The following is a 26,396-nucleotide window of genomic DNA, read 5'->3' on the forward strand; positions in this document are numbered from 1 at the left end:
AATCTCTATCAAATATACAGTCTGGAAGCTTGAACCCCAGACTCTCAACAGATATGTTCCGGAAGCTTGAACCCCGGATAATCTGAAATCTACGACAGAAACGTTCCGGAAGCATGAACCCCGGATGTTCTGAAATCTACGGCAAATATGTTTCGGAAGCTTGAACCCCGAATGATCTGAATTCTACAACAGATATGTTCCGGAAGCTTGAACCCTGGATAATCTGAAATCTACGATAGAAACGTTCCGGAAGCATGAACCCCGAATGTTCTGAAAACTACGACAGATATGTTTCGGAAGCTTGAACCCCGAATGATCTGAATTTTACAACAGATATGTTCCGAAAGCTTGAACCCCGGATAATCTGAATTCTACGACAGAAACATTCCGGAAGCCTGAACCCCGGATGTTCTGAAATCTACGGCAGATATGTTTCGGAAGCTTGAACCCCGAATGATCTGAATTCTACAACGGAAACGTTCCGGAAGCCTGAACCCCGGATGCTCTGAAATCTACGGCAGATATGTTTCGAAAGCCTGAACCCCGATTGATCTGAATTCTATAGTAGATGTTTCGGAAGCTCGAACCCCGAACATCTATGAATCTCTATTCCAGATATACGTTTGGAAGCTTGAACCCCAAACATTCTGAAGATCTATCATATACGCGCCATGAGAAGCATGACCCCTCAGGTTGCTGACAAGCATCTCAGTTAGGTGGCATCTCTAAGCCCATCTCAGACAATTCTCTGTCAACCTCCGGATGGCATCTTTAAGCCCATCTCATACAAAAGTCCCTCCAAAAACAAGGGCAAATTTCTGGGTATTCTAGTGTTCAATCCTCTTCCACCTTCAGATTCCGATAGGCACACAAGCCAATCTACATCCTCAGGTTTAAGAAGATTGAACAGGGGCAGCTGTCATACCCCAAAATTTGCCCACACTTTTCAAAAATTCAAAAATATTTCAAAAATTGGGTTTTTATAAAATCTAGGTTTCATTTACATTGATATCCTGAATTTTATAAATATTCGATTTAAAATCTATTTTAAAATATAATAGTTTACTCTTAAATTGTTATATTTTAAATAGCAAAATATTGATTGATGCTTCTTAAACTTTCAATTGGCTTTTTATTTCGAATAAGTAATATAGCACAATTGGTAAGGTTTGCAAGTATAAGATCCCGAGTTCAAATCCCACTCTTGACATTTTCCCTTTTTATTAGTTTCTAACTTTAACATTATTTTTATTTCAAAAAAAAATCACAAAAAAATACGTTTTCTTTTTAATTTTTCGTTTTTCTAATTTTATATTAAAAAATTATTTTATAATTTATGCACTTTTTTTTTTTTTTCACAAATTAATCAAAAATCACAAAAATAAGTTTTTTATTTGTAGTATTATTTTTGTTTTCCATTTTAAGATTTAAACTTTTATCTTAATTTATTATTTTGTGTAAGAAAAAGTCAAAATAAAATAATTGAAAAAAGTGGCGCCCATTTTGTTCTAGAAGCCAAATCTAAATCATTCATGGCCTTAAACGCTCATCAAATACATGGTTTCATAATTTTGGAAACTTTTTAAAATCGCAAGGAAAGAATCTCCAAATTTCATGGCCATTGAAGACTTGTTTCTTGCCATGAATGGCCATTTCCTTATTCTATAAAAGAATCACACTTCTCACACTAAAAAGGGGACCATCACGTACAGACACTAACATTGTACACAACCTCTCCCAATTTCTTCCACACTTCCATTCTTTTTTAACCAAATAAAAACATTCCATTTTTTTAACCAAATAAAACCATTGCTTCTCATGAACAAAAAAAAAAAGTTCTTTCTAACGCAGGCCGAAACTATATACATTTTCATCCAAAACCACCACCAAACAAATCACTGTAAAAAACCATTCATTGTTATATGAAAGACAAATTCAACTTTCATCAATTCAACACCACAAAATCAGTACCAAATCAATAACAAATTTGTATAATATCTAATCTAATTTCTTTTGCAGACGAAGAAAAGCAAAAGTAACTCGCTAGGAAACCGTCCGCCTCCGATGAAGAGACCCAACCACGGCGGCCACCATCATGGCACTAGCAACACCGACGCTGCAGATCCGACCCGGCCGGTCCGACGACAACAACAACAACAGTACCGCCACGCCTCCCCCGCGAAGACCTGCATCCGTCCATTCACTCTAATTCCGAACGCAGCCAAGCCGCCACCAAAGATGAAGAAGAAAATATCCAGGAAACCAGAGGGAGTAGCATCGTAAGTTTGGCTCTTATCTCTGTTTGTTTTTCAACTTTCCTTTTCATTAATTTATTTTGTTTTAATTTTAATATAATATTTCTAACTTATTTTGTGTTTTAATTTTGATATAACCTTTCTAATGCCAAGTGTCGAGATACTAATGGTGGTTTCTAATACTTTGAAAAGTCAAAGAGATCTTGGAAAAGAATAGGGGCGGTGCATTCTTGCTGTCACTTTAATTTTTCTAATTTCTTTTTTTTTTTTTTTGTTATTAGGTTTCTAGTTTTAATGTTAAAAATTAAGTTTGTTTATGTTTATGGGCTTAAGATGTCACTAACCCTTTAACTACTTTTTTTTTAGCCCATTATTATTTTTGTTTCTAGTTTTAACTCTTTTGATTTTCTCACATTAAAAATATAAATACATGTATTTTAATCAAATTTCCTTTTCCCTTTATTATTAAAATACAAAAAAAATAAGTTTTATTTAGAATTTAATTATTTTTTTTAAATATAAAAAATACAAAAATGTTCTGTTTAGTTGTATTATATGCTTATTTTCTCTTTAGAATTTGGTTTAGTCTTTATTTAAATTTTCTTTCGTCATTCGATTTTTATCAATAATTATAACTTTGCTATTTTCTCATAAGCCATTACTAACATTTTGTTTTTTTTTTGAGGTACCCCACTTGAGACTATTGTGAACACTCGTGAATTTCATCTTTGTACATTCCGTACTATTTTTCTTAAATGATGTAATTTCTCACAAGTTGTAATAGTAATTAGGACATTTAAATTCCCGCACTATAATTCCCCGTTTGGCAATTTGTAATCCCCTCCCCGAAGCCATGTAATAGCGTAGGAACTTTACATTCTGCATTTTATTTTCTGTAAATATTTAACTGTTAGTAATTAGGGTGTGTATGGCAAGATAACAATTGACCGTTAGATCACTAACTCCAAGATAAAATACTTGAATCTAACACATTTGCACGCACTCACCCTTAGGGTACGCCCCTCTTGGTTGCCTTCGATTATAAGGTTGTGTCCCTCGAAATGTAGAGGTACCCATTAGCAAAGGTCCCTCAATACAAAACCGTCACTAAGTCCCTCGATGACCCTCGACTGTTGCCTACGAAAAAGTGACGATCGTCCCTTCGAAATTGCTAAGGGTACCTCTACCTGTTGCCTTCAACGACCATACGATGATCCTTCAATTGTCCCGAATACGTCCAATATAAACAAGGATTTCCTACTTCTATATAGTATGGATAATCCTAGGAACTTTAAAAAGTATAAAAAAAGACCAATCAATTAGGGTAGTGCTCTTAAACTGCCTAGCTCAATAAAAATATCTTTTCAATACTATCTCAAAAAACTAAGGCTACGCATTTACGCTAAAGTCCTTATGCCCTTTTCAACTCAAAACAAACAAACATGAGCTAAGCAAATTAAGAGCCCGTAGATAACTACGGATGAAAAGGGTGCTTACACCTTCCCTTTTCATAACTTACCCCCCGAGCCCGTTTTCTTTTCAAAAGGTCTTTTTCTGTACTTTTTACCTTTCCTAACATTGGACAAAATAAAAGTCGGTGGCGACTCGTGCTCACCGCAACATTGTTGCTTTTAAAAATAAAAGTCAGTTCACCGAGTTACAGAACTGGCGACTCTGCTGGGGAAATATATTTAAGAGGGGTTTACCTTAGGGCTTTAGTTCATTATAAATGTTCTCAATTGTTTGTTTTGCGTGCTTTATTTTTAAGGGTATTGTTTGGGTTTACTCGTGTGAAAGATCCTACACCCGGATCTAGTGTACCTTAGGTATGTGGCAATAGACCAAGGAGACTGTACGGCTCGTCCCGATATGGTTGATATGGTGGCCACCGTTAGTGTGACACTTTGGTTGGTTCTGATGGCCCTTGAACATGATCGAGGAGACATTAGGCTACCATGTAGTGTCGTGAAGCACTAATTTGCCCTTAGAATCCTAGTTGAACTTGACTTTGGCCTATTAAGAAGTAGCGAGATGGCCGGCTTTGGACCTTGACCGAAGCTGGTTGATACTCGAAGCTACACTCATTGAGATCAATCTTTCAAGATGTTTTCGGTCAGCCACCCGAGTGCTGACTGAGATAATGCTTTCGAGAACGATCGTCGATATGAGCACCCTAGAACCCGATCTTTATCTAGGACAGGTTAAACCAACTAAACTTCAGTGGGGAGGGTACTTACCTTTGAACTTCATGCAAGCCTTTAAACCTAAGGCTACTTGTGTGACTTGTTTGTATTCATTATCTAACCGTTTGGTTTCCTTGCAGGATTTGTTTATACATTAACTGTTTGGTTTCCTCGCAGGATTTGTTTATACCCTAACCGCTTGGTTTCCTTGCAGGATTTTTGTGTACGCTAACAAATTGAACTCTTTACCTAACTAACCTTTTTCAAGGATCTCATGTATTTAGGGCGCGCAATTCCGGGTGCCATCCTCAAGAGCCAGATTCCTAACAAGGGGCAAGAGGATTTATTTTCCTCTAGCCATATGTCTTCAGTTTATAGGCACCATACCTATCAAGGGGCAAGAGAATTTATTTTCCTCTAGCCAGTACCTTCAAATTCAGAGGTATCCCGAATCAGAGGCTATGACCCACTGGATATGGTGAGCTTGATTCTTAAAGAAGGACGTCCAAAGATGGAAGTCGAAGATCTTCAACAAAGCTGCAACTACATTTCAATGTTGCAGAATAAATTCCATAAAGATTCTTGAAAACATTGCATAAGCATTTACATGCATATCATTGAAGCATTTACATGCATATCATTGCATAACAGGTCCCTAGAGAACAAAGTTTCTCATCTTCTTCCGCAAATCCCTAAAGCTGGAAACTTACAACTCATGGCACTTGACCATTCGATTGATGATCGTCAGCCACTCCGAGACAAAGTTTCAAAGCCTGATCGACACAAAGGTTATCATCATTTGTACCTGGAAGCCAAATTTGAAGTTCTCCTTCGACTCAATGGATCTTCTGAAGCAATAAGTCCATACGGAGAAAATCTCCTCAACTTTGACAATCTCTACATCATCATGCATGTTTATGCGTAGTCTTTCTTGTTCAATACTGCCTATATGCAATACTTGTTTGTTTTTGAACTATAATAACGATGCATTGGATGTGTTTGTCTTGAAAAAATTCATTCGCTCTCGCTCTAGTATGTTCTTATTTGCTTGTGATACCAAACTCTCAATGATAAAGCATGATGACTCTGAAGGGAGAATGACGAACACATAATACCAATAATCTCAAATGGTGTGCTTTCGAGTAAAACCCTGTTGATGATGCTCCGTTTTGATGATTTCGAGCCGCCGAAAGAAAATGATTCCAAAATCACCATCTCCGACGAGTTGAAAGTGATAATGGATAAGTTTGCTAAAGCGGATGACACCATGAAAATTTACATAAAAGAACAAATGCGAAAAATTGCATTTCCAGAGACCACCGATTTGAAACCGCCATCTCAACCAGTTAAAACCAAAGGTGCGCCAAAAAAGCCAAAAAGTGTTAGAACAAGATTTGTTCTGATCAATATTCTTAGTTTTGGTGATAACAAGGATATGAATTTTGTGTGAGATAATGTGGTACTCTAATACATTGCAATTTCCCTTTCAGGAAATATATAAAGAGTATGCACAAATCAGCGCTCAGAAGCTTTGTCTCAGAAGGTTCAGCATGCAACATCAGAACATGGTCTGGCAAGACATCAGAAGATGGTCAAGGCAGAATCAGAACATGGGTCTATGGAAGCATCAGAAGAACTTGAGATCAGAATCAGAAGCACTGAAGTTCTCATGGTATCACGCTCAGAAGCACTTCAAGGTCAGAAGACAAGAAGATGCTATGCACCAAGCTGTTTGACTCTGATGATATTCAAATATTATATTCACAAACATCAGATCAGAAGAAAGTACAGGTGGCAGGCTACGCTGACTGACAAAAGGAACGTTGGAAGCTATTAAAGGCAACGTCAGTAGACACAGCGTGAACAAGGCTCGAGGTAGTTGACAAAAGCGTGAAACATTAAATGCAAAGCTGTACGGAACACGCAAAGCATTAAATGCGCTCAACGGTCATCTTCTCAAACGCCTATAAATATGAAGTTCTGATGAGAAGCAAGGTTAACAACTCTGAACCAAATTCTGTGAATATTAACTTGCTGAAACGCTGTTCAATTCAAAGCTCAAAAACTTCATCTTCATCAAAGCTCACTACATTGCTGTTGTAATATATTAGTGAGATTAAGCTTAAACGTTAAGAGAAATATCACTGTTGTGATTATAGCTTTTCAGAAGCAATTGTAATACTCTTAGAATTGATTACATTAATTTGTAAGTAACTAGAGTGATCAAGTGTTGATCAGGATACTCTAGGAAGTCTTAGCTTGTGTCTAAGCAGTTGTAATTAGAGTGATCACGTGGTGGTCAGGATACTCTAAGAAAGTCTTAGCTTGTGTCTAAGCATTTGTTCCTGGAGTGATCAGGTTGTGATCAGGATACTCTAGAAGACTTAGTCGCGGACTAAGTGGAAAACCATTGTAATCTGTTGCGATTAGTGGATTAAATCCTCAGGTGAGGTAAATCACTCCGTGGGGGTGGACTGGAGTAGTTTAGTTAACAACGAACCAGGATAAAAATAACTGTGCATATTGTTTTTATCGTTCAAGTTTTTAGACTACACTTATTCAAACCCCCCCTTTCTAAGTGTTTTTCTATCCTTCAATTGGCATCAGAGCGCCGGTTCTAAGGTGCAAGCACTTAACCGTGTTTAGAAAAGATTCAGGAAGAGAAAAATGCTTCAGTAAAAGATGGCTGGTGAAATTCCAACAAATCCAGCTGCATCTACATCTGGCTCTGCTGAGCAATACAATGGTAACAATGGTTATACTAGACCACCAGTATTTGACGGTGAAAACTTTGAATACTGGAAAGATAAACTGGAAAGTTACTTTCTTGGTCTAGATGCTGATCTATGGGATCTTCTACTGGATGGTTACAAACATCCTGTTAAAGCTACTGGTGTAAGGCTCACGAGAAGCGAAATGAATGATGATCAAAAGAAAGATTTCAAGAATCATCACAAATGCAGGACTGTTTTGCTGAATGCTATCTCTCATGCTGAGTATGAGATGATATCTAACAGGGAAACGGCCCATGACATATATGAGTCCTTGAAGATGACTCATGAAGGAAATGCTCAAGTCAAGGAGACCAAAGCTCTTGCACTAATCCAGAAGTATGAAGCCTTCAAGATGGAGGATGATGAAGACATTGAAAAGATGTTTTCAAGATTTCAAACTCTGACTGCTGGATTGAGAGTTCTCGACAAAGGCTACACCAAGGATGATCATGTGAAGAAGATCATCAGAAGTTTGCCCAGAAGATGGGGCCCAATGGTGACTGCATTCAAGATTGCGAAGAATCTGAATGAAGTTTCTTTGGAAGAGCTGATCAGTGCCCTGAGGAGTCATGAGATTGAACTTGACGCTAATGAACCTCAGAAGAAAGGTAAGTCTATTGCATTAAAATCTAATATTAAAAAATGCACTAACGCTTTTCAGGCTAGAGAAGAAGATCCTGAAGAATCAGAATCTGAAGAAGAAGATGAACTGTCCATGATCTCCAGAAGGGTGAACCAACTCTGGAAGAGCAAGCAAAGGAAGTTCAGAAGCTTCAGAAGTTCAAAGAGATTTGAACGTGGAGAATCTTCTGGTGACAGAAGATCTGACAAGAAGAAGGCTGTCTGCTATGAGTGCAATGAGCCTGGACATTACAAGAATGAGTGTCCGAAACTTCAGAAGGAGAATCCCAAGAACAAGTTTCATAAGAAGAAAGGTCTTATGACAACATGGGATGATTCTGAATCAGAATCAGGATCAGACTCTGAAGGAGAGCAGGCAAACTTTGCGCTGATGGCGACAGAAGATGATGGATCAGAATCTACATCAGAATCAGATTCTGAAGAGGTATTTTTTGAACTATCTAGAGAAGAGTTAGTTTCCAGTCTAACAGAGCTTCTTGAATTAAAAGCTCATCTCAGTATTAAATACAAAAAGTTGAAAAAGCAATTTGAATTTGAAACTAAGAAGCTTGAGTTGGAAAATTCTGAATTAAAAGAAAAAGTTTTAAAATTATCCAATAATGTTGGATCTCCTTCTGATTCAGAAAAATCCACTCCCAGTCTGAGTCATATTCCGAAAGAATATGATTTAAGTTTCAGGAAGTTCTTATCTAGAAGTATTGGCAGAAGTCAGGTAGCTTCTATGATATATGCTGTGTCTGGGAACAAGAGAGTTGGCATTGGTTATGAGGGTGAAATCCCATACAAGCTTGAATCTGTGGATGATATGAAAATCTCATACAAGCCTCTGTATAACCAATTTAAATTTGGCCACTCCCATGATATTAAGCACACATCACATGCACAAAGTTTTCACATAACACACACCAAGAAGCATGTGACACAACCTAAGAAATATCATGGAACTCAGAATAAGGAATATCATGCTGTTCCTCCTGTTAAATATTTTGCTAAACCCAAGTTCAATCAGAACTTGAGAAGAACTAACAAGAAAGGACCCAAGAAATTGTGGGTACCTAAGGAAAAGATTATTCCTATTGCAGATATCCTTGGCGGAAAAGAGGACAAAAAGCAAAATGTCATGGTACCTGGACTCTGGGTGCTCGCGACACATGACGGGAAGAAGGTCTACATTCCAAGACCTGGTGCTTAAACCAGGTGGAGAAGTCAAGTTTGGAGGAGATCAGAAAGGCAAAATCATTGGCTCTGGAACCATAAGTCTTGGTAACTCTCCTTCCATAACTAATGTACTTCTTGTAGAAGGATTAACGCATAACTTATTGTCCATAAGTCAATTAAGTGACAATGGTTATGATATAATCTTCAATCAAAAGTCTTGCAAGGCTGTAAGTCAGAAGGATGGCTCAATCCTATTTACAGGTAAGAGGAAGAACAACATTTATAAGATTGATCTTTCTGATCTTGAGAAGCAGAAGGTGACTTGTCTTATGTCTGTTTCTGAAGAGCAATGGGTTTGGCACAGAAGATTAGGACATGCTAGTTTGAGAAAGATTTCTCAGATTAACAAACTAAATCTGGTCAGAGGACTCCCCAATCTGAAATTCAAATCAGATGCTCTTTGTGAAGCATGTCAGAAGGGCAAGTTCTCCAGACCTGCATTCAAGTCTAAGAATGTTGTTTCTACCTCAAGGCCGTTAGAACTCTTGCACATTGATCTGTTTGGCCCAGTCAAAATAGCATCTGTCAGAGGGAAGAAATATGGATTAGTCATCGTTGATGATTATAGCCGCTGGACTTGGGTAAAGTTCTTGAAACACAAGGATGAGTCTCATTCAGTGTTCTTTGAATTCTGCACTCAGATTCAATCTGAGAAAGAGTGTAAAATCATAAAGGTCAGAAGTGATCATGGTGGCGAATTTGAGAACAGATTCTTTGAGGAGTTCTTCAAAGAAAATGGTATTGCTCATGATTTCTCTTGTCCTAGAACTCCACAGCAAAATGGAGTTGTAAAGCGAAAGAATAGGACTCTACAAGAAATGGCCAGAACCATGATCAATGAAACCAATATGGCTAAGCATTTCTGGGCAGAAGCAATTAACACTGCATGCTATATTCAGAATAGAATCTCTATCAGACCTATTCTAAATAAGACTCCTTATGAATTGTGGAAGAACAAAAAGCCCAACATTTCATATTTCCATCCTTTTGGATGTGTATGTTTTATTCTGAATACTAAAGATCATCTTGGTAAGTTTGATTCCAAAACACAAAAATGTTTCCTTCTTGGATATTCCGAACGCTCTAAAGGCTACAGAGTATACAATACTGAAACATTGATTGTAGAAGAATCAATCAATGTCAGGTTTGATGATAAGCTTGGTCTTGAAAAACCAAAGCAGTTTGAGAATTTTGCAAATTTTGATATTGATATATCAGAAGCAGTAGAACCAAGAAGCAAAGCTGCAGAAGCTGGCAGTCTCAGAAGCAATGGATCAGAAGATCAAGTTGCTGCATCTTTAGAGAATCTTAGGATTTCTGAAGAACCAACTATCAGAAGATCACCTAGACTTGCTTCAGCTCATTCAGAAGATATGATCCTTGGGAAGAAAGATGATCCCATCAGAACAAGGGCATTCCTTAAGAACAATGCAGAATGTCAATTAGGTCTTGTTTCTTTGATCGAGCCAACTTCTGTTGATCAAGCTCTAGAAGATCCAGACTGGATAATTGCCATGCAAGAAGAATTAAATCAGTTTACAAGGAATGATGTATGGGACTTGGTTCCTAGACCAAAAGGATTTAACATCATCGGTACTAAGTGGGTTTTCAGAAACAAGCTAAGTGAGAAAGGTGAAGTGGTAAGAAACAAAGCCAGACTGGTTGCTCAGGGTTATAGTCAGCAAGAAGGGATTGATTATACAGAAACATTTGCACCAGTGGCCAGGTTAGAATCTATTCGTCTATTAATTTCTTTTGCCACTCAACACAACATCACTCTTTATCAGATGGACGTCAAGAGTGCCTTCTTAAATGGTTATATAGATGAAGAAGTTTATGTTCACCAACCTCCTGGTTTTGAAGACTCCATGTCTCCAAATCATGTTTTCAAATTAAAGAAATCATTATACGGATTGAAACAAGCTCCCAGAGCTTGGTATGAACGTTTGAGTTCTTTCCTTCTGGAAAATGATTTCACTAGAGGAAAAGTGGACACTACTCTCTTTTGTAAAACATTTAAAAAGGATATTTTAATTTGTCAAATATATGTTGATGATATTATCTTTGGAACATCTAATGCTACACTTGGAAAGGAGTTTGCTGAGTCTATGCAGGCTGAATTTGAAATGAGCATGATGGGAGAACTCAAGTATTTCCTTGGGATTCAAATCAACCAAACTTCCGATGGAACCTATGTTCATCAAACGAAGTATGTGAAAGAACTTCTGAAGAAGTTTAATCTTTCTGAAAGCAAAGAAGCCAAAACTCCTATGCATCCAACATGTGTACTGGGTAAGGATGAGGCAAGTAAGAAGGTAGATCAGAAGTTGTACAGAGGTATGATCGGATCTCTTCTATATCTAACTGCTTCTAGACCCGACATTCTCTTTAGTGTCTGTTTGTGTGCTCAATTCCAATCAGATCCAAGAGAATCTCATTTAACAGCAGTTAAGAGAATTCTAAGGTATCTGAAAGGTACTACTAATGTTGGTTTAGTTTACAGAAGATCTAAAGATTACAACTTAGTAGGATTATGTGATGCTGACTATGCTGGAGATAGAATAGAAAGAAAGAGCACTTCTGGAAGTTGTCAATTTCTTGAAAGTCATCTGATCTCATGGTACAGCAAGAAGCAAGCTACTATTGCCCTCTCAACAACAGAAGCAGAATATGTTGCTGCTGCTGGTTGTAGCACACAAATGCTCTGGATGAGAAGTCAGCTGGAAGATTATCAGATATATGAGAGTAACATTCCTATTTTCTGTGATAATACTTCTGCTATATGTTTATCTAAGAATCCTATTTTACATTCAAAAGCTAAACATATTGAGATTAAACATCATTTCATAAGGGACTATGTTCAGAAGGGTGTTATATCTTTAAACTTTGTGGATACAGACCATCAATGGGCTGATATCTTTACAAAACCCCTTGCTGAAGATAGGTTTAAGTTCATTCTGAAGAATATCAGTATGGATTTATGCCCAGAATGAGAAGATGAGAAGATCTTATGTATGAGTATCTTCTGAAATGAAATTGGATTATTTTTTTAAGAAGTTCTGATTGAAATCAATTAGAAATTGTGATTCAGTTATTACTAACGTTTCATTGTCTAAGTTGATTCAGAATCTCTTTAAAAGCAAAACAGCTGTAACTGGCTATCTAGATGGTAAACACGTGTTCACTATTTCTGGACAAGCGTGCGTGCAGTTGAGGGGACGTCTACTTAGGTAACTGTGCAAATCTCGTCTTTTGTCATTATTATCTCTCCTCACGTCACGTAACATTAAATGCCATTCATCATTTCTTTTATTGTCCTTCTTTTCTTTTTTATATTCCTCGAACGTTTCCCTATTCTTTTTCCCTCTATTTATTCCGTCATTTCGTTGCATTTTTTCAATAAGTCTTGGCTCTCTTTCTTCTTCTTTTTCTCTCTTGTCCAACAAAGTTTTTCTTTGGCATAAACCCTAGTTCATTCATCTTCAACCTTGCGTTCATCATGAATCCTTTCAACTCAATGAGAACGGATGGAAGGGTTAATCAGTTACAGGATGTGAAGCATATCTTGGGATGGCTCTCCAAGTCTCTTTCAAGACAGATCTCTTCTTCAATGCTGTTATCAACATTTATCCAAAGGAAGAAGACCTTCTTGAGTCACTGGAGCCCGTTTGCAACATTAGCTCCCTGTCTATGAACTGTCCCTCACTTCCTCTTTGGTCTCTTGGATCTCTCCTACAGTGGAGGTTCTAGTCTGGACAAGCATGAAGAGTTTTCAAGCTTCCATGGCTGAACAAACTGAAGACCAGAGGGTTCTTGAGTTGTTTGCGCAGTCTTTGCGTAGGATAGAGTCTTAGGCTTTAAGTCTTTGTAGTTTTCTTTCCTTGTTGCATCTGTTTTCCTGCATTCACCTTTTGTAATCCTTCTTGTTGAAATCAATGAAAAGTTATTTATGTTTCTTTCCATTTGTCTCTTGCTTTACATCTGAATCTTTTCTGTTTTTTGATGTTATGACAAAAAGGGGGAGAAAATATATGATAAATGATCTGATTAATATTATTAGTTACCGAGTAAAAAGACCCCACATTTACTAACAGAAGCTGCAAGCTTCATATGTTTCTAAGTTGTGCTGTTGCAGGAATCGAAGATTCAAGATCAATATAAGAAGCAACAAGATGAATCAAGCTCATGGATTCTTGAAGCAAGCTGAGTGCTAGGAAGCTTCAGAATCAGAAGCAAGAAGGAAGAATGATCAGAAATAGCTCTTGGATTCTTGAAGCAAGCTGAGTGCTAGGAAGCTTCAGAATCAGAAGCAAGAAGCAAGAATGATCAAAAATTCTGATAATAGAATATGATCCAAATCATTGTCTATTTGCTCTGATACATTGTCTATTGGATCTGATATATTCTATATGGCTTATATGGCTCTGATACATATTTTGTGTTCTGATACACATTTTATGTTCTAACTCATTCATGCTGACTTTTGTCGTTTAGTTTTGTTCTGTAACATTTCAGGATGTAGAGATGCTCTGATGATGCTCTGGTACATTCAACAATGTTCTGATACAATCTAGCATGAAGTGATGTAAGAAGAAATTCAAGCTCTGAAGCTATCCGAGGGAAGTAGAAATCAGAAGCTGTGAATGTTCTAAAGATCCAGAAAACTCAAGTTTTGAAGCTGTCCTAAATAGAAGCATGAATCAGAAGCTGTGAATGTTCTGAAGATCAAAGAAATTCAAGTTCTGAAGCTGTCCTAAGTGGAAGCAGAAATCAGAAGCTGTGAATGTTCTGAAGATCAAAGAAATTCAAGTTCTGAAGCTGTCCTAAATGGAAGCAGGAATCAGAAGCTGTGAGTGTTCTAGGGATCTAAAGAAATTCAAGTTGTGAAGCTGTCCAATGGAAGCAGAAGTCAGAAGCTATGAATTATCAGAAGACATAAGCTTATGTGATCGTCTCTACCGAAATAATCAGGGAAGTCTTTTATTATTAAAGTTCTTCGAGTATTTATTTCAGGGGGAGATTATTCATCTCAGGGGGAGATTGTTAATCTCAGGGGGAGACATATTCACATGCTTATGCTATAGCTGTGTAATTTTGTCTTTTGCCGTCTGCTCTTTCTGATCGCAAATTCATATCATTTATATATGTTTTTGTCATCATCAAAAAGGGGGAGATTGTTAGAACAAGATTTGTTCTGATCAATATTCTTAGTTTTGATGATAACAAGGATATGAATTTTGTGTGAGATAATGTGGTACTCTAATACATTGCAATTTCCCTTTCAGGAAATATATAAAGAGTATGCACAAATCAGCGCTCAGAAGCTTTGTCTCAGAAGGTTCAGCATGCAACATCAGAACATGGTCTGGCAAGACATCAGAAGATGGTCAAGGCAGAATCAGAACATGGGTCTATGGAAGCATCAGAAGAACTTGAGATCAGAAGCAGAAGCACTGAAGTTCTCATGGTATCACGCTCAGAAGCACTTCAAGGTCAGAAGACAAGAAGATGCTATGCACCAAGCTGTTTGACTCTGATGATATTCAAATATTATATTCACAAACATCAGATCAGAAGAAAGTACAGGTGGCAGGCTACGCTGACTGACAAAAGGAACGTTGGAAGCTATTAAAGGCAACGTCAGTAGACACAGCGTGAACAAGGCTCGAGGTAGTTGACAAAAGCGTGAAACATTAAATGCAAAGCTGTACGGAACACGCAAAGCATTAAATGCGCTCAACGGTCATCTTCTCAAACGCCTATAAATATGAAGTTCTGATGAGAAGCAAGGTTAACAACTCTGAACCAAATTCTGTGAATATTAACTTGCTGAAACGCTGTTCAATTCAAAGCTCAAAAACTTCATCTTCATCAAAGCTCACTACATTGCTGTTGTAATATATTAGTGAGATTAAGCTTAAACGTTAAGAGAAATATCACTGTTGTGATTATAGCTTTTCAGAAGCAATTGTAATACTCTTAGAATTGATTACATTAATTTGTAAGTAACTAGAGTGATCAAGTGTTGATCAGGATACTCTAGGAAGTCTTAGCTTGTGTCTAAGCAGTTGTAATTAGAGTGATCACGTGGTGGTCAGGATACTCTAAGAAAGTCTTAGCTTGTGTCTAAGCATTTGTTCCTGGAGTGATCAGGTTGTGATCAGGATACTCTAGAAGACTTAGTCGCGGACTAAGTGGAAAACCATTGTAATCTGTTGCGATTAGTGGATTAAATCCTCAGGTGAGGTAAATCACTCAGTGGGGGTGGACTGGAGTAGTTTAGTTAACAACGAACCAGGATAAAAATAACTGTGCATATTGTTTTTATCGTTCAAGTTTTTAGACTACACTTATTCAAACCCCTCCCCTTTCTAAGTGTTTTTCTATCCTTCAAAAAGTACCCAAGAAGATACATCAACCAAACGATATCCTTCCTACTTTGAACATGTTATTGCATTGATCCCGGATTCACCAACACCAAAGTCCAAGTGTAGTGCTAACAAAGGAGCCCGTGTTTCGAAGCCGTCGCGCACACCTCCGATAAAAAAATCTCCAATGATATACATTGATGAGATGCCGTTTTTTATGCACAAATATATTGATAACATAGTTGATGTTGGCACCGACGACAATTGTAGATATCGGGCCGTTGCCGGTTTGCTCGGAAAAGGAGAAGAAAATCACACTCTTATTCGACGGGCACTTATTTCGAAGTTGACTTCACATAGGGACATCCACAGTCGACTCTATCAAAATCAAGAAAACTTTGATAAACTTCATGATTCACTTGTTCCATCACTAAGCGGTCTCGCCCTGGTTTCGAAGTGGATGTCATTCCCCGATATTGGCCATCTCATAGCAAGTGCGTACGATCGGGTGTGTGTCGATTTGACGAGATTTGGATTATGTGAGACATTTTTTCCACTTCATAGTCGACCGCCTTTGGACACGTCGAGCCGCATCATATGTATTGAGTATCTAAGATCGCGCCACTTTGTGCAAGGTTTTTTGAAACCGGGGTGTCTTATACCGGCTACTTCTTGTCAATGGACAACACATCATACAAACGAGGCGGAGACTTGGCCGTATCCTTTTGTTGAAAGAATGGCGGAGTTTGAAGAATTGATGAAGCAAGAGCGTGAGGAAAATAGAGAGCGGTTGAAGAACATACCGATTTTAGATTTAAGTGCCACTGATTGGTTCGGTGAATTTTAGTTTTTACCGGACCGTTTTTGTTTGTAGTGACCGGTGTGTGTCATTTTTTGTATGTATTGTCGTTTATAATGTAAAATCAAACTGATTCAATACATATATAATATGCCTATATTTTATGTTGTCATTGTTTATGTTATGCTTATGCTTGGTTCAATTTGTAGTTAATTGTCAAAACACATTGCACAACTCAAAACTTAAAATTCAGGTCTGTTTCTGCTTAATTCGGAAGTGTATTTCCGAAATTTGATGAGATTTGGGATGTTTTCGGAAGTACATTTCCGAAACATTCACTGAAAGCAAGATAAGGTTTGTTGGGTCATTATTACTCCAATAAGTCTATAAATACAACTCCAATCCTTTTCATCAACATCAAGCCACAAAACAACAATGACACAAACCTACCCCCACATTGCGTTTGTCTACTTCAGCACTGGCTACCCGACGCCGTTCCAATTTCGCTTCTTGCGCGACATGTCGTTCGCAGAATTGATAACGTCGCTCAACACTCTATTGCAATACCCGAAAAATTGAAAGGTTGTCAAACTTGAGTAGCGCTCGCCTTCGCTTAACAACGAGGGAGACGTTGAGTTCACCCCATTTGAAGTCAAGGACAACGAGGATTTAGCGATTTTGTGGTCAACTTTCGACCGATTTTCTTCGAAGGGTCCGATCGAGTTGGATGCGAAACTTCAAAGATCATGGGCCGACTCTATCAAAATGTTGACTCATCCTCACCTACCCGTGTTTAACAATATGTAACTTTAATTTTATGTTATGTGATGTTTGTAATTTCCACGTTTTGTAATAAAATCGAAGCGTTGTTGTTTGTTTGATGGATTCTGTATCAGAGAAGATTTCGGAAGTACATATCCGAAATCTTCCAAGGAGGGTGAATTCGGAGATGCACTTCTGAAAACACTTTTTTTTACAAAACCACATTTCTTTTCATAAAAAGTAGACTTCGAAAATGCACTTCCGAAATAAATGGGCATTTTGGGGATTTCAGCGCAGGTGACCAAGAGGACTAGGAGGTCTAATAAGAAATTCTCAAAATCTATCTGAGAACATGTCACCCCAGTTTTATATGTGATAAGATGTTTATCTCTTTTTCTAAACCAAATATTTATTATAGTAAGATCCAAAGTCGACGAAAACTCCAACATAAATTTACCTCATTTACATTCCCTCTGTTGATTTATAAATATTAACAACTTATTTACATTAATACATAAATCTAAATAAATGCTTTTGACAGTGATCAAATTCTAGATTAAGAATTTTACCGTCACTTAACTCAACCAACACATATCGGTTGAACTATCTCACCCACCCTTAATAGCTTTAGATATAAAAGTTTGGAAAGTATCTAGATGTTTACATGCTGAATTAAGATGTGTACTTAAGAATGCTGCCAGTCTGCCACCACTACATTACATCCACTTGCTTCGTATAATCGAATCATTTCACCAATGAAAAAAGGGTCAAATAACGTTGTGACAAATGTAGAATCTATGTTCCTTCTTAAAGCAATGGTATGAATTCATTTTGGACATATGCCTACGTTGCCTCGTCCTTATAACAGGATCAACGACCATTCAAAACCACATAAAAAGTATATTAACCAAATATAAACAATCTAAAGGATCAAATCTAACAAAGTAAGCATCTTATTGATCACACTTTAGAATATAACTAACTTTCCATAAATCAAAATTATTTTAAACTCTTTCTACTACATGCACCTAAAAACATTGCTTGCTGCTATCAAATATATCTAAAAAGTATTGTCATAGAAATCTCATAGTATTTAGCGGTGCTAAGGACATGCCACCGAAAAAACAGTAACTCAGTTGTCATAATTAAGGAAACTGAATTCTTGCTCAATCAACTGATATAGCAAAAGCTTTTGCAGTTATACCAAACTTCCACCTAGCCAGAAAATTCCATTCATGAAGTTTCTTTTTGTAAAAGAAGTGTTGAAGATCAACTGATGCCAGGGGAATCATGTTTGAATCTTAGGTGTTGTGAGATATTATATATTATTATAGATAATGTTTTTGTGTTTTCATAAAAAGATTCAGCTAAGCTTTGATGACAATACTAGGTGGTGGGGGACTGAGGTTGATGAGTTTTGAAGGAAAACAATATATGATAGTAGCATATTACAAAGGGAAGAGGAAAGAACAATAATAGAGTAATATATAGTTTAGAAACCTATAGAATAAGTTACATGAATGAATTACCTGGTTCTGTGGGCACAAGTGTCAGTTTTAGTTTGAGAGTAGGCCAAACTTTGTTCTCATCTGCTTCTCTTCTGTTTATGTCTTTGGGAGTTGAATTCTACAGCTACACTGCTTTCTGGTACTTTCTCTTTTCTCTGCTATTCTCTGTGTTGTGATATAGTCTAATGAGTAAATTCATTGAATTTTCCATTAATCATGTTGTAGCTATTTGGTGACAATCATGGGTCTGGTTATACCTTGGAGTTTCACATTAGCTTTGGTAGATGGATACTCTGTACTTGTCAAATGCCCGATTCGCCAACCGGGAATACTACTGATTATTGTTGTGGGAGATTGGGTATATACTTAACTTTCTCTCTAATCTATTAAGTTTTTTAACTGAATGTTTGAATTGGCCGCGGCCGATACCGGCAACCAACCATCTGTTGGTAACTTGAGTTTATTTGCTGCAGATTTTATCAACACTGACACTAGCAGCAGCTTCATCAACTGCTAGTGTTGTGGATCTCCTGCTTGATTCTCAAGGATCTTTTTGTCCTATAAAGCTTTGCCGCAGGTACAGGATATCTGCAGCTCTGGCCTTTGTGTCATGGTTTCTGTCATTGGCATCCTCTCTTTTTAACCTTTATCTGTTACCCTCTCTGTGATTCTCATTTAATTCCCCTGTAAAAATATTAGATTGACCATTGTTTGTTTTGTAGTACTTTTTCAAATTTTATGAGACAATCCTAGTTTGTTAGTGATGTATAACTTAAAAGCTCACATGCATTTGTAATAGAAAGTATAGAGAAAACTCAATGTTAATATAGATTGGTCTGTTCAATTCTATTTCGCGCACAAAGTTGCCATGCATCAGATACACCAAGAACAGGAAATCATAAAAAGCCTACCAGACTCATGTTCAATATGCTATTGTGAATGAGTCCAAGGATAAAAATAGACTAGTATACAGATCTCAGATTTTACAGTAAATGGCAAACAAAAAGTAATTAATCTGTTAGCTATTGATGTGTTTGCACCATTTCTTTCTTTAAAGCTTCTGCCATTTCCTCATTCCCTTGTCTAATATACCCACCAATAAAAGCTTCATATATATTCGAACTCGGTTCAAACCCTTTTCCTACCATCTCTGCCTGAAGCTTCAACGCATCTTCCATCCTCCCCTCGAAACACAACCCCTTAATCAAGGCCTCATAACTCTTCTCCTTCGGAACCAAACCAAACTTACCAACTCCACTCCTGAAAAACTCCATACCTTCTTCAACCCTACCTCTATCACAAAGTAATCTAACTACCATATCAAGGATCAACGCATCAGGTCTAAAATCCTTCCTGCACATATCCTTATAAACAAGAACAGCCGAATCAACATCCTCGACATTACAGTACCCCTTAACAAGATTCTCATAAGTCGAAACCGTTGCATCAATACCAACCAATCCCATTTCTCTGAAAAACTCCTCAGCTTTTCCAACATCACCAATCTTACAAAACCCACCAATTATGGTATTATAACTAACCACATCAGGCTCAATTTCCTTCTTCCTCATTTCCTTCCACATCTTTTCACAATCTCTCATCCTCCCTCCCTCACAAAACACAGTCATCAATAAACTATAACTATAACCATTAGGATCACAATTCATTTCACACATTTCATCCCAAATTTCCTCAACCTTCTCCATCAAACCATTTTGATAACAACACAACATCAATGTATTAAAAGTATGCACATTAGGGGTAACAACTCTAAAACCCCTTTTCGAAAAATCATATTTTTCTTCATCTAACCTAAAAAACTCCCGGTAAATCTTATACCCTACATCCATCCCCAATTTTCCACAAACCCTAGAAATCAAAGAATTCAAAGTCATAACCTTGGGGCTAATCCCACGGGAGAGTAACATTCTAGTAATTTCAACCGAAGGTTCAATTTTTCTCGACTGCAAACACGCTTCAATCAACAAATCAAAAACAAAAGGAGCAGAACCGCAATCTCGATAAGACTTGACAAGAATCTCGAAAAGCTTCAGCGGCGTCTCGGTCTCGGAGTTGAGAAGAGCGGTTCTGATGGTGTTGTAAGCGTGTGAGTAGAGGCGGCCACGTGCGAGGATGTGGATGATGGTGGAGTAGGAGGAGAGGCTGTGGTGACAGAGGGATTTGGATTTGGTCCATTGGTAGAAGTGAAGTGCGAGGTGGGGTTTGTTGTTGAGGTGGAGAGTGATTTGGGAGAAATCGGTAGGGTTGAAGCCGTTTGGGTAGAGGGAATGGAGAGTGTTCCAGCGGGATTTGGAACGTTGGTTGGTGAGGATTGAAACTGCGGAAGTTACAGCAATTTGTTGGTGTTGTTGTTGATGTGAAGAAGAAGGAGAAGATGATGATGAGAAGAAGAGGGTTAAGGGTTTTAGTAATTTGAAATTGAGAGGTTTGTGCAAGTGTTTAGCTATTTGAAATTCAGAGGTTTGAGCCATTAAAACTGATATATCTGAATTCAAAACAATCACTGAAAGTGAATCGCGGTTTCTAACACGAGGGATGTGAAGCTTCGAAAATTTAAGAAAGGAGATAGAAATTGAAGAGAGGGTGTGGCAAGTGAAGAGGGTGTTGGGTTGGGAAGTGAGGGAAATGAAAATGGAGAAGCAGATCAGTTACAACTCGAAGTGAGCTGTTAGTTTATGTTTGGAGTTAATGGAGTTAAGGAGTTAAGGGTTTGTCTCCTTGATTAACATGTCTCTCTTTCTATTTTTTTTTGTTATAATTATCGTTCTGAATATTTTGTTGTCAATTTTCATTTAATCCTATTTAGAGGGTATGTAATGGAACCATTAATTAATTTATGTAAGTTTTTAATTTTTTTTTTTTTTAAGTTCTTATATGCCACTTTTTGGTTGGCGTTGGACATTGACTGACGCTAAAATTGTGTTAAAAAAATTCTATGTGAATAATGTTGCTGACTTGACTTTTGTTTTTTAATTGTTATTTTTTTAATTGTTATTATGACACTGATTATTATACGTGGAATTGTAACACGAGGGTTAATAAAAGGAGGGAAGAAATTAAGGATGGTTTAGACTTTGAAGAGGTATTTACACTGATTTCTAGAATTGAAACTATTAGACTAGTTGTTGGTATTTCGAATAACAATAATTGGTTCATCTATCAAATGATTGTTAAATCTACATTTTTGAATGGACGCTTGGAGAGGAAGTTTATGTAGAGCAGCCCCTTGATTTTGTTGTGAAAAACTAAGAGTCAGTGTTCTACAAGTTGAATAAAGTGTTGTATAGTTTGAAACAAGATCCAAGATCTTGGAACAAGAGGATAAGTGATTTTTTTAAAGGAGATTGGCTTCAAGAAGTATGTATCCGAACATAGCGTGTATGTGAAGATAGATACAAGTTAATGTGTGATTATCCTTTGTCTATACATAGAGAATTTGTTGATTACGAGAAGCGACAAAAAGTGTATTTCTAAGTTCATGAGTGAGCTTATGAAAGAGTTTGAGATGACTGACCTTGGCCCCATGACATACTTCCTTAGTATTGAGTTTCACAAGTACAAGAAGGGATTGCTCATGCACCAAAGAAGATATGTGCTTGAGATTTTGAAGAAGTTTGAAATGGAGCATTGTAATCTTGCCATTACACTGGTTGAACCAAGGTTCAGGTGCCTAAGAATGAGGATGAGCAAAAGGTGAATCCAACTCAGTATAGGAGGCTGATTGAATCCTTCTGGTACTTTCATATTTGGCGTTTAGTGTCAGTATTGTGAGTAGATTCATGGAGAGACCAAGGGTGTCTCACTTGGCAGCAATCAAGAGGATTCTACGATACGACAAAGGATATATTAGCTACGGAATTCTTTTCCCCGCAGCGGACATGGGAAAAAAATTCAATTTATTTGGTTTTACCGATTCAATTGGTGTAGAGATAAAGATGATTGAAAATATACAACTGGATACATCTTTATGTTTGGTGGAACACCAATCTTATGGTGTTCGAAGAAGGAACCACTAGTAGCACTCTTGTCTTATGAGATCCTGTATATTGTCGCTTCGTTGTGTGCGTGCTAAGCCGTGTGGCTAATGAATCTATTGAAGGAGTTGGGCTGCGATGGGGGTGACATTATAACGCTCTTGGTTGATAACGTTTCCTCTATAAACCTTGCTAAGGATCCAATTGCACACGGGAGGAGCAAGTATATTGAGATGAGGTTTCACTACTTGAGAGAGCTTGTTAGTGAAGGAAGATTGAGATTAAGATATTATAGAAGTGAAGACCAAGTGACTGCTTTGTTTACTAAGGGAGTCACAATAGAAGTGTTTAAGAGATTGAAGATGAACATGAGCATGAAAAACTTCGAGCACTTGAATTAAGGTGGCGTGTTAAGTGAAAGTTGACAATTCAAGTGTTGTAACCGGTAACCACAAACATATGCATGTGAAAACGGTTATGCATTCGCAGTAACCGATTACCACTGTTAATATTTTAAGATTTTTAGCAGCAGTAACTGATTACAGGTTTGTGTAACCGATTACAAAGACACAAATTTAGTTTTTTCAGCTATTTGACTTATTGTTGTGTTTCAATACTTGTAATTATTTACATACCTTAGAGATACTATTATAATGTTATCAATTATATTTTTTTCTAATTGTCTATCCATCTCTCTTACTCTCCATGTTGAAACCCTCAAATTTTACCAATTAAATGATTCGAAATTCTAAGAACATGATGTATCTTATAACATCCTGAAAATAAATCATTCATTTAATTCTAAGTTACTAGATGATAAATTGAATTATCACCTGAATCATACGACACATACATGCATGATGCAAATATTATTATCCATACGCAATTCTACTTTTTCAAAAAAGGCAAAACAACAACTCTAATATTTTCTGCCTATAGTTTATTTTTTTTAACCGCCAAAAAAACAAAGACTTTATTAATAATTCAAGGCATAAGAAATGCCATTACAGTGCCATATTAAATCTAACAGAACCCGACCTGAATTGGAGCAAACAGGTCTCATCCTTGGAAAGAAAAACCAGATTGAAACAAAACAAGTGGAGAAAAAAAAACAGGCACCAATACATGTGTATAAACTAGTTCATGTAGTCAAACAGCCTAATCATCTTGGATTCTCCAAGTGTGAAGCAAAATACCAACTCCTCCTGATTTGATTAAGCGAACCAGTATTACCAACTAGCAAGACACTACATTTTGGTTTACCCATAATAAATGTAACACTACATTTTGACGACAACTTTCACACAATTGGGTTGTTTCAATAACTCAAATCCTTTGTTTATATCTACCAAAGAGACCTCATGTGTGAAAAGTTCTTCAAGAGGAAATTCCTGTAAAATGGTAAATAGTCAATGTTATAAGACACTTAAAGAAAGAGCCCTTCAAGATTTTAGAAGCACATGTATATCAGTTTTAGTTTAATAATTATGACAAAATAAATAAATATTTTATTTTACCGTGTCAAAAATTTTATGTAGTCCTATTTAGCCAAACCAAAATTCATATGTGATAAATTTAAACCCTATGTAGTAATCCGTCTTACATTTAAAGATCACTCTACTTAACCAAAGTTCACTCGTGATAAAGTTAAACCATATGCAAAAACCCATCTTATAGGTCTTGAAATACGGTCATGCTTCTAATACTATATCTCATTTACAATGAAAAAAAATAAGATTACCTGATTTTGACATTTGTGAGTGATGCTTCTAATACTATATCTCATTTACAATGAAAACAAATAAGATTACCTGATTTTGACATTTGTGAGCAATGATGGAAAGATCTGATTTGGCTCTTATACCTCCAAAAGCAGAACCTTTTAAGGTTCTACCAAACTGAATAGCAAGAACTCCTAAGGGTACAACAAGTTCAGCTCCTATACCAACAACAATTGTTTTACCTGTTCCCTATTTACATCAAACATACAAATATTTAGAACCACAAAATTAGAATCAAATATTAGAAGGAAACTTGTCCGCAAATCCTATCTCAAATGACATAATCCTGTCTTGAGAGGGTCTTGGCCTAGTCGCCCTCTCCTTTTTGTGTATCACCTTTTCTTATTCAATATTACACCTTTATTCAAAAAAAAAAAAAAGAACACTCGTCAACACTCACCAGCGTTCAAACTTCGGTACTCACGATGGTCTGTGTAAATTTCCACTGATTACCACTTTGACTATAGATAAAACATTAATTACCTTTTTTGTGGCTTCAAGAGATTCAGTAAGCATAGATGCAACACCTGTGCATTCAATACAATAATCCACACCCATTCCAGTTAACTCCTTAACCAAATCAGAAGCAGATTTATCAGAAACATTACTATTTATAAAATGAGTCATTCCAAAAGCCTCTCCTTTTTCTTTCTTCATCTCGTTTATATCAACACCAATTATCTTACTTGCTCCCATCATCTTGGCCCCACTTATCGCCTACATGATCCACCACAAATTCCAAGTCAAATTTCAAACAAGGTAAAATCAATGAAATTAAATTAAATCATTACTTTTAAATTTTCATACCCCTAATCCAACAGCACCAAGACCAAAAACAGCCACAGTTGAACCAGTTTCAACAATGGCTTCTTTCCAAGAAGCTCCATAACCAGTTGAAAAACCACATGAGATGAAACTAGCATAAGGTAGATTAATGGTTGGATCAACTTTGACAAGGTAGTTGACATCAACAACCACATACTCTGACCATGTAGCACAGCTCAAAACATGGTACACTGTTTGACCTCGTACAGACAACCTCGAAGTGTTGTCTGGCATTAAACCAGTCAACCTCACAGGATGTGTCAAACATAAATTTGTTTTCCCTGAACCACAATTCTCACATTCTCCACACTCTCCTATGTATGTCGGAATTATCAAATCACCTTCCTTTAGGTTTGTTATTTCATCACCAACACTTTCTACAACACTGCACCATTTACACAAGATTCATAACGAGATATATGTAAAATTACTATACACAAAAGAATTTATTGGAGCATGCAAGTTTTACCCTATTCCTTCGTGTCCAAGTGCTAGAGGAAACTGATTCTGCAAATGAATAGTAAACAATTTTATTTTATGGAAAAACAAAGATATATTAGGTTTTAAAAATGGTCTGTTTGTGCGTAAACGACCATGACAAAACGGTATTGAAATTTATCGATACTGTGATATCTTGTGGCGGAGTCAGAAATTTAAGGGAGTCTGAGCAAAAATTTATACCCTGTTTTTAGTAATTTTACACCATATTTCTACTAATTTTATCTTGATTTTGTCTAAAAATTGTGTCCTTGATTTTGTCAAAAAATTTCACACCCTGCTTTTACTAATTTTACTCTTAATTTTGTCTAAAAAATTACTAATTTACCCCTGGTGTTGTCTAAAAATCGACTATTAGGTGGAGAGTATACAACGAAAGGAGGGGTTGAGCTCGAGCGTGTGTCCGGGCTCGCTGAGCTGTAAATTCGCCCATGGATACCCTGATACCGTTGTTTACTGTTTTTATGATATAGATCAACTATACTGCCCGAAATCGCGAAAGTCTTTACGGGATCGTAAAGGATAGAAATTATGTGAGTAACTAACATGTGGAAATCCTTGAAGACTTGAGATGTCTGTGTGGCAGATACTAGAACACAACATCTTAACCCGAACTTCTGTTGCCTTAGGTGGATCTACTTGAATCTCTTCGACAGTCACTCCCTTTCCTACACCCCAGCATATAGCAGCTACAATATTCCAATAAAAATAAGTATATGAATCATAGAAATTATATTATGAGTTTATGAATGATTGAATGATATGATATACGTAGTACGTACCTTTGC

The 26,396-nt window shown here is 36.9% G+C and overlaps 3 protein-coding genes across 4 annotated transcripts in view; 1 reads left to right on the forward strand and 2 right to left on the reverse strand.

Moving 5' to 3' along the window:
• The first annotated feature begins 17,919 nt into the window (after positions 1–17,919).
• LOC131631287 (CASP-like protein 5C1) lies at positions 17,920–19,311 on the forward strand. The gene is made up of 3 exons (XM_058902084.1): positions 17,920–18,648; positions 18,735–18,867; positions 18,983–19,311. Exons 1-3 carry the CDS (start codon positions 18,518–18,520, stop codon positions 19,175–19,177), a joined length of 459 nt encoding a protein of 152 aa, XP_058758067.1. The 5' UTR covers positions 17,920–18,517; the 3' UTR covers positions 19,178–19,311.
• Positions 19,312–19,330: 19 nt separating this feature from the next.
• Positions 19,331–21,294, reverse strand: LOC131631286 (pentatricopeptide repeat-containing protein At2g15980-like). The gene has a single exon (XM_058902082.1). It carries the CDS (start codon positions 20,999–21,001, stop codon positions 19,532–19,534), a length of 1,470 nt encoding a protein of 489 aa, XP_058758065.1. The 5' UTR covers positions 21,002–21,294; the 3' UTR covers positions 19,331–19,531.
• Positions 21,295–23,423: 2,129 nt separating this feature from the next.
• Positions 23,424–26,396, reverse strand: part of LOC131631288 (8-hydroxygeraniol oxidoreductase-like) — a 3,232-nt gene continuing 259 nt past the window's right edge. The window contains exons 1-7 of one of the 2 annotated variants that reach the window (XM_058902085.1): positions 26,391–26,396; positions 26,155–26,297; positions 25,580–25,617; positions 25,093–25,495; positions 24,769–25,002; positions 24,316–24,474; positions 23,424–23,895 (exon numbers count right to left, since the gene is read on the reverse strand). The exon at positions 26,391–26,396 is cut by the window's right edge and continues 258 nt beyond it. In XM_058902085.1, coding sequence (XP_058758068.1) covers positions 23,785–23,895; positions 24,316–24,474; positions 24,769–25,002; positions 25,093–25,495; positions 25,580–25,617; positions 26,155–26,297; positions 26,391–26,396 — 1,094 coding nt within the window. In that variant the 3' untranslated portion in view covers positions 23,424–23,784. Of the gene's footprint in view, positions 23,896–24,245; positions 24,475–24,768; positions 25,003–25,092; positions 25,496–25,579; positions 25,618–26,154; positions 26,298–26,390 lie in introns of both variants that reach the window. The other variant, XM_058902086.1, reaches the window with a different exon arrangement.

The sequence above is a fragment of the Vicia villosa genome, unplaced genomic scaffold, assembly GCF_029867415.1.
Source record: "Vicia villosa cultivar HV-30 ecotype Madison, WI unplaced genomic scaffold, Vvil1.0 ctg.000799F_1_1, whole genome shotgun sequence".
Taxonomy (NCBI): domain Eukaryota; kingdom Viridiplantae; phylum Streptophyta; class Magnoliopsida; order Fabales; family Fabaceae; genus Vicia; species Vicia villosa.

Coding starts and splice junctions, on each gene's coding strand:
- LOC131631287 (XM_058902084.1), top strand. CDS start 18,518: ATGAATGAATTACCTGGTTCTGTGGGCACAAGTGTCAGTTTTAGTTTG. Junction 18,649..18,734: donor TACAGCTACACTGCTTTCTG/GTACTTTCTCTT, acceptor ATCATGTTGTAG/CTATTTGGTGACAATCATGG. Junction 18,868..18,982: donor TTATTGTTGTGGGAGATTGG/GTATATACTTAA, acceptor TATTTGCTGCAG/ATTTTATCAACACTGACACT.
- LOC131631286 (XM_058902082.1), bottom strand. CDS start 21,001: ATGGCTCAAACCTCTGAATTTCAAATAGCTAAACACTTGCACAAACCT.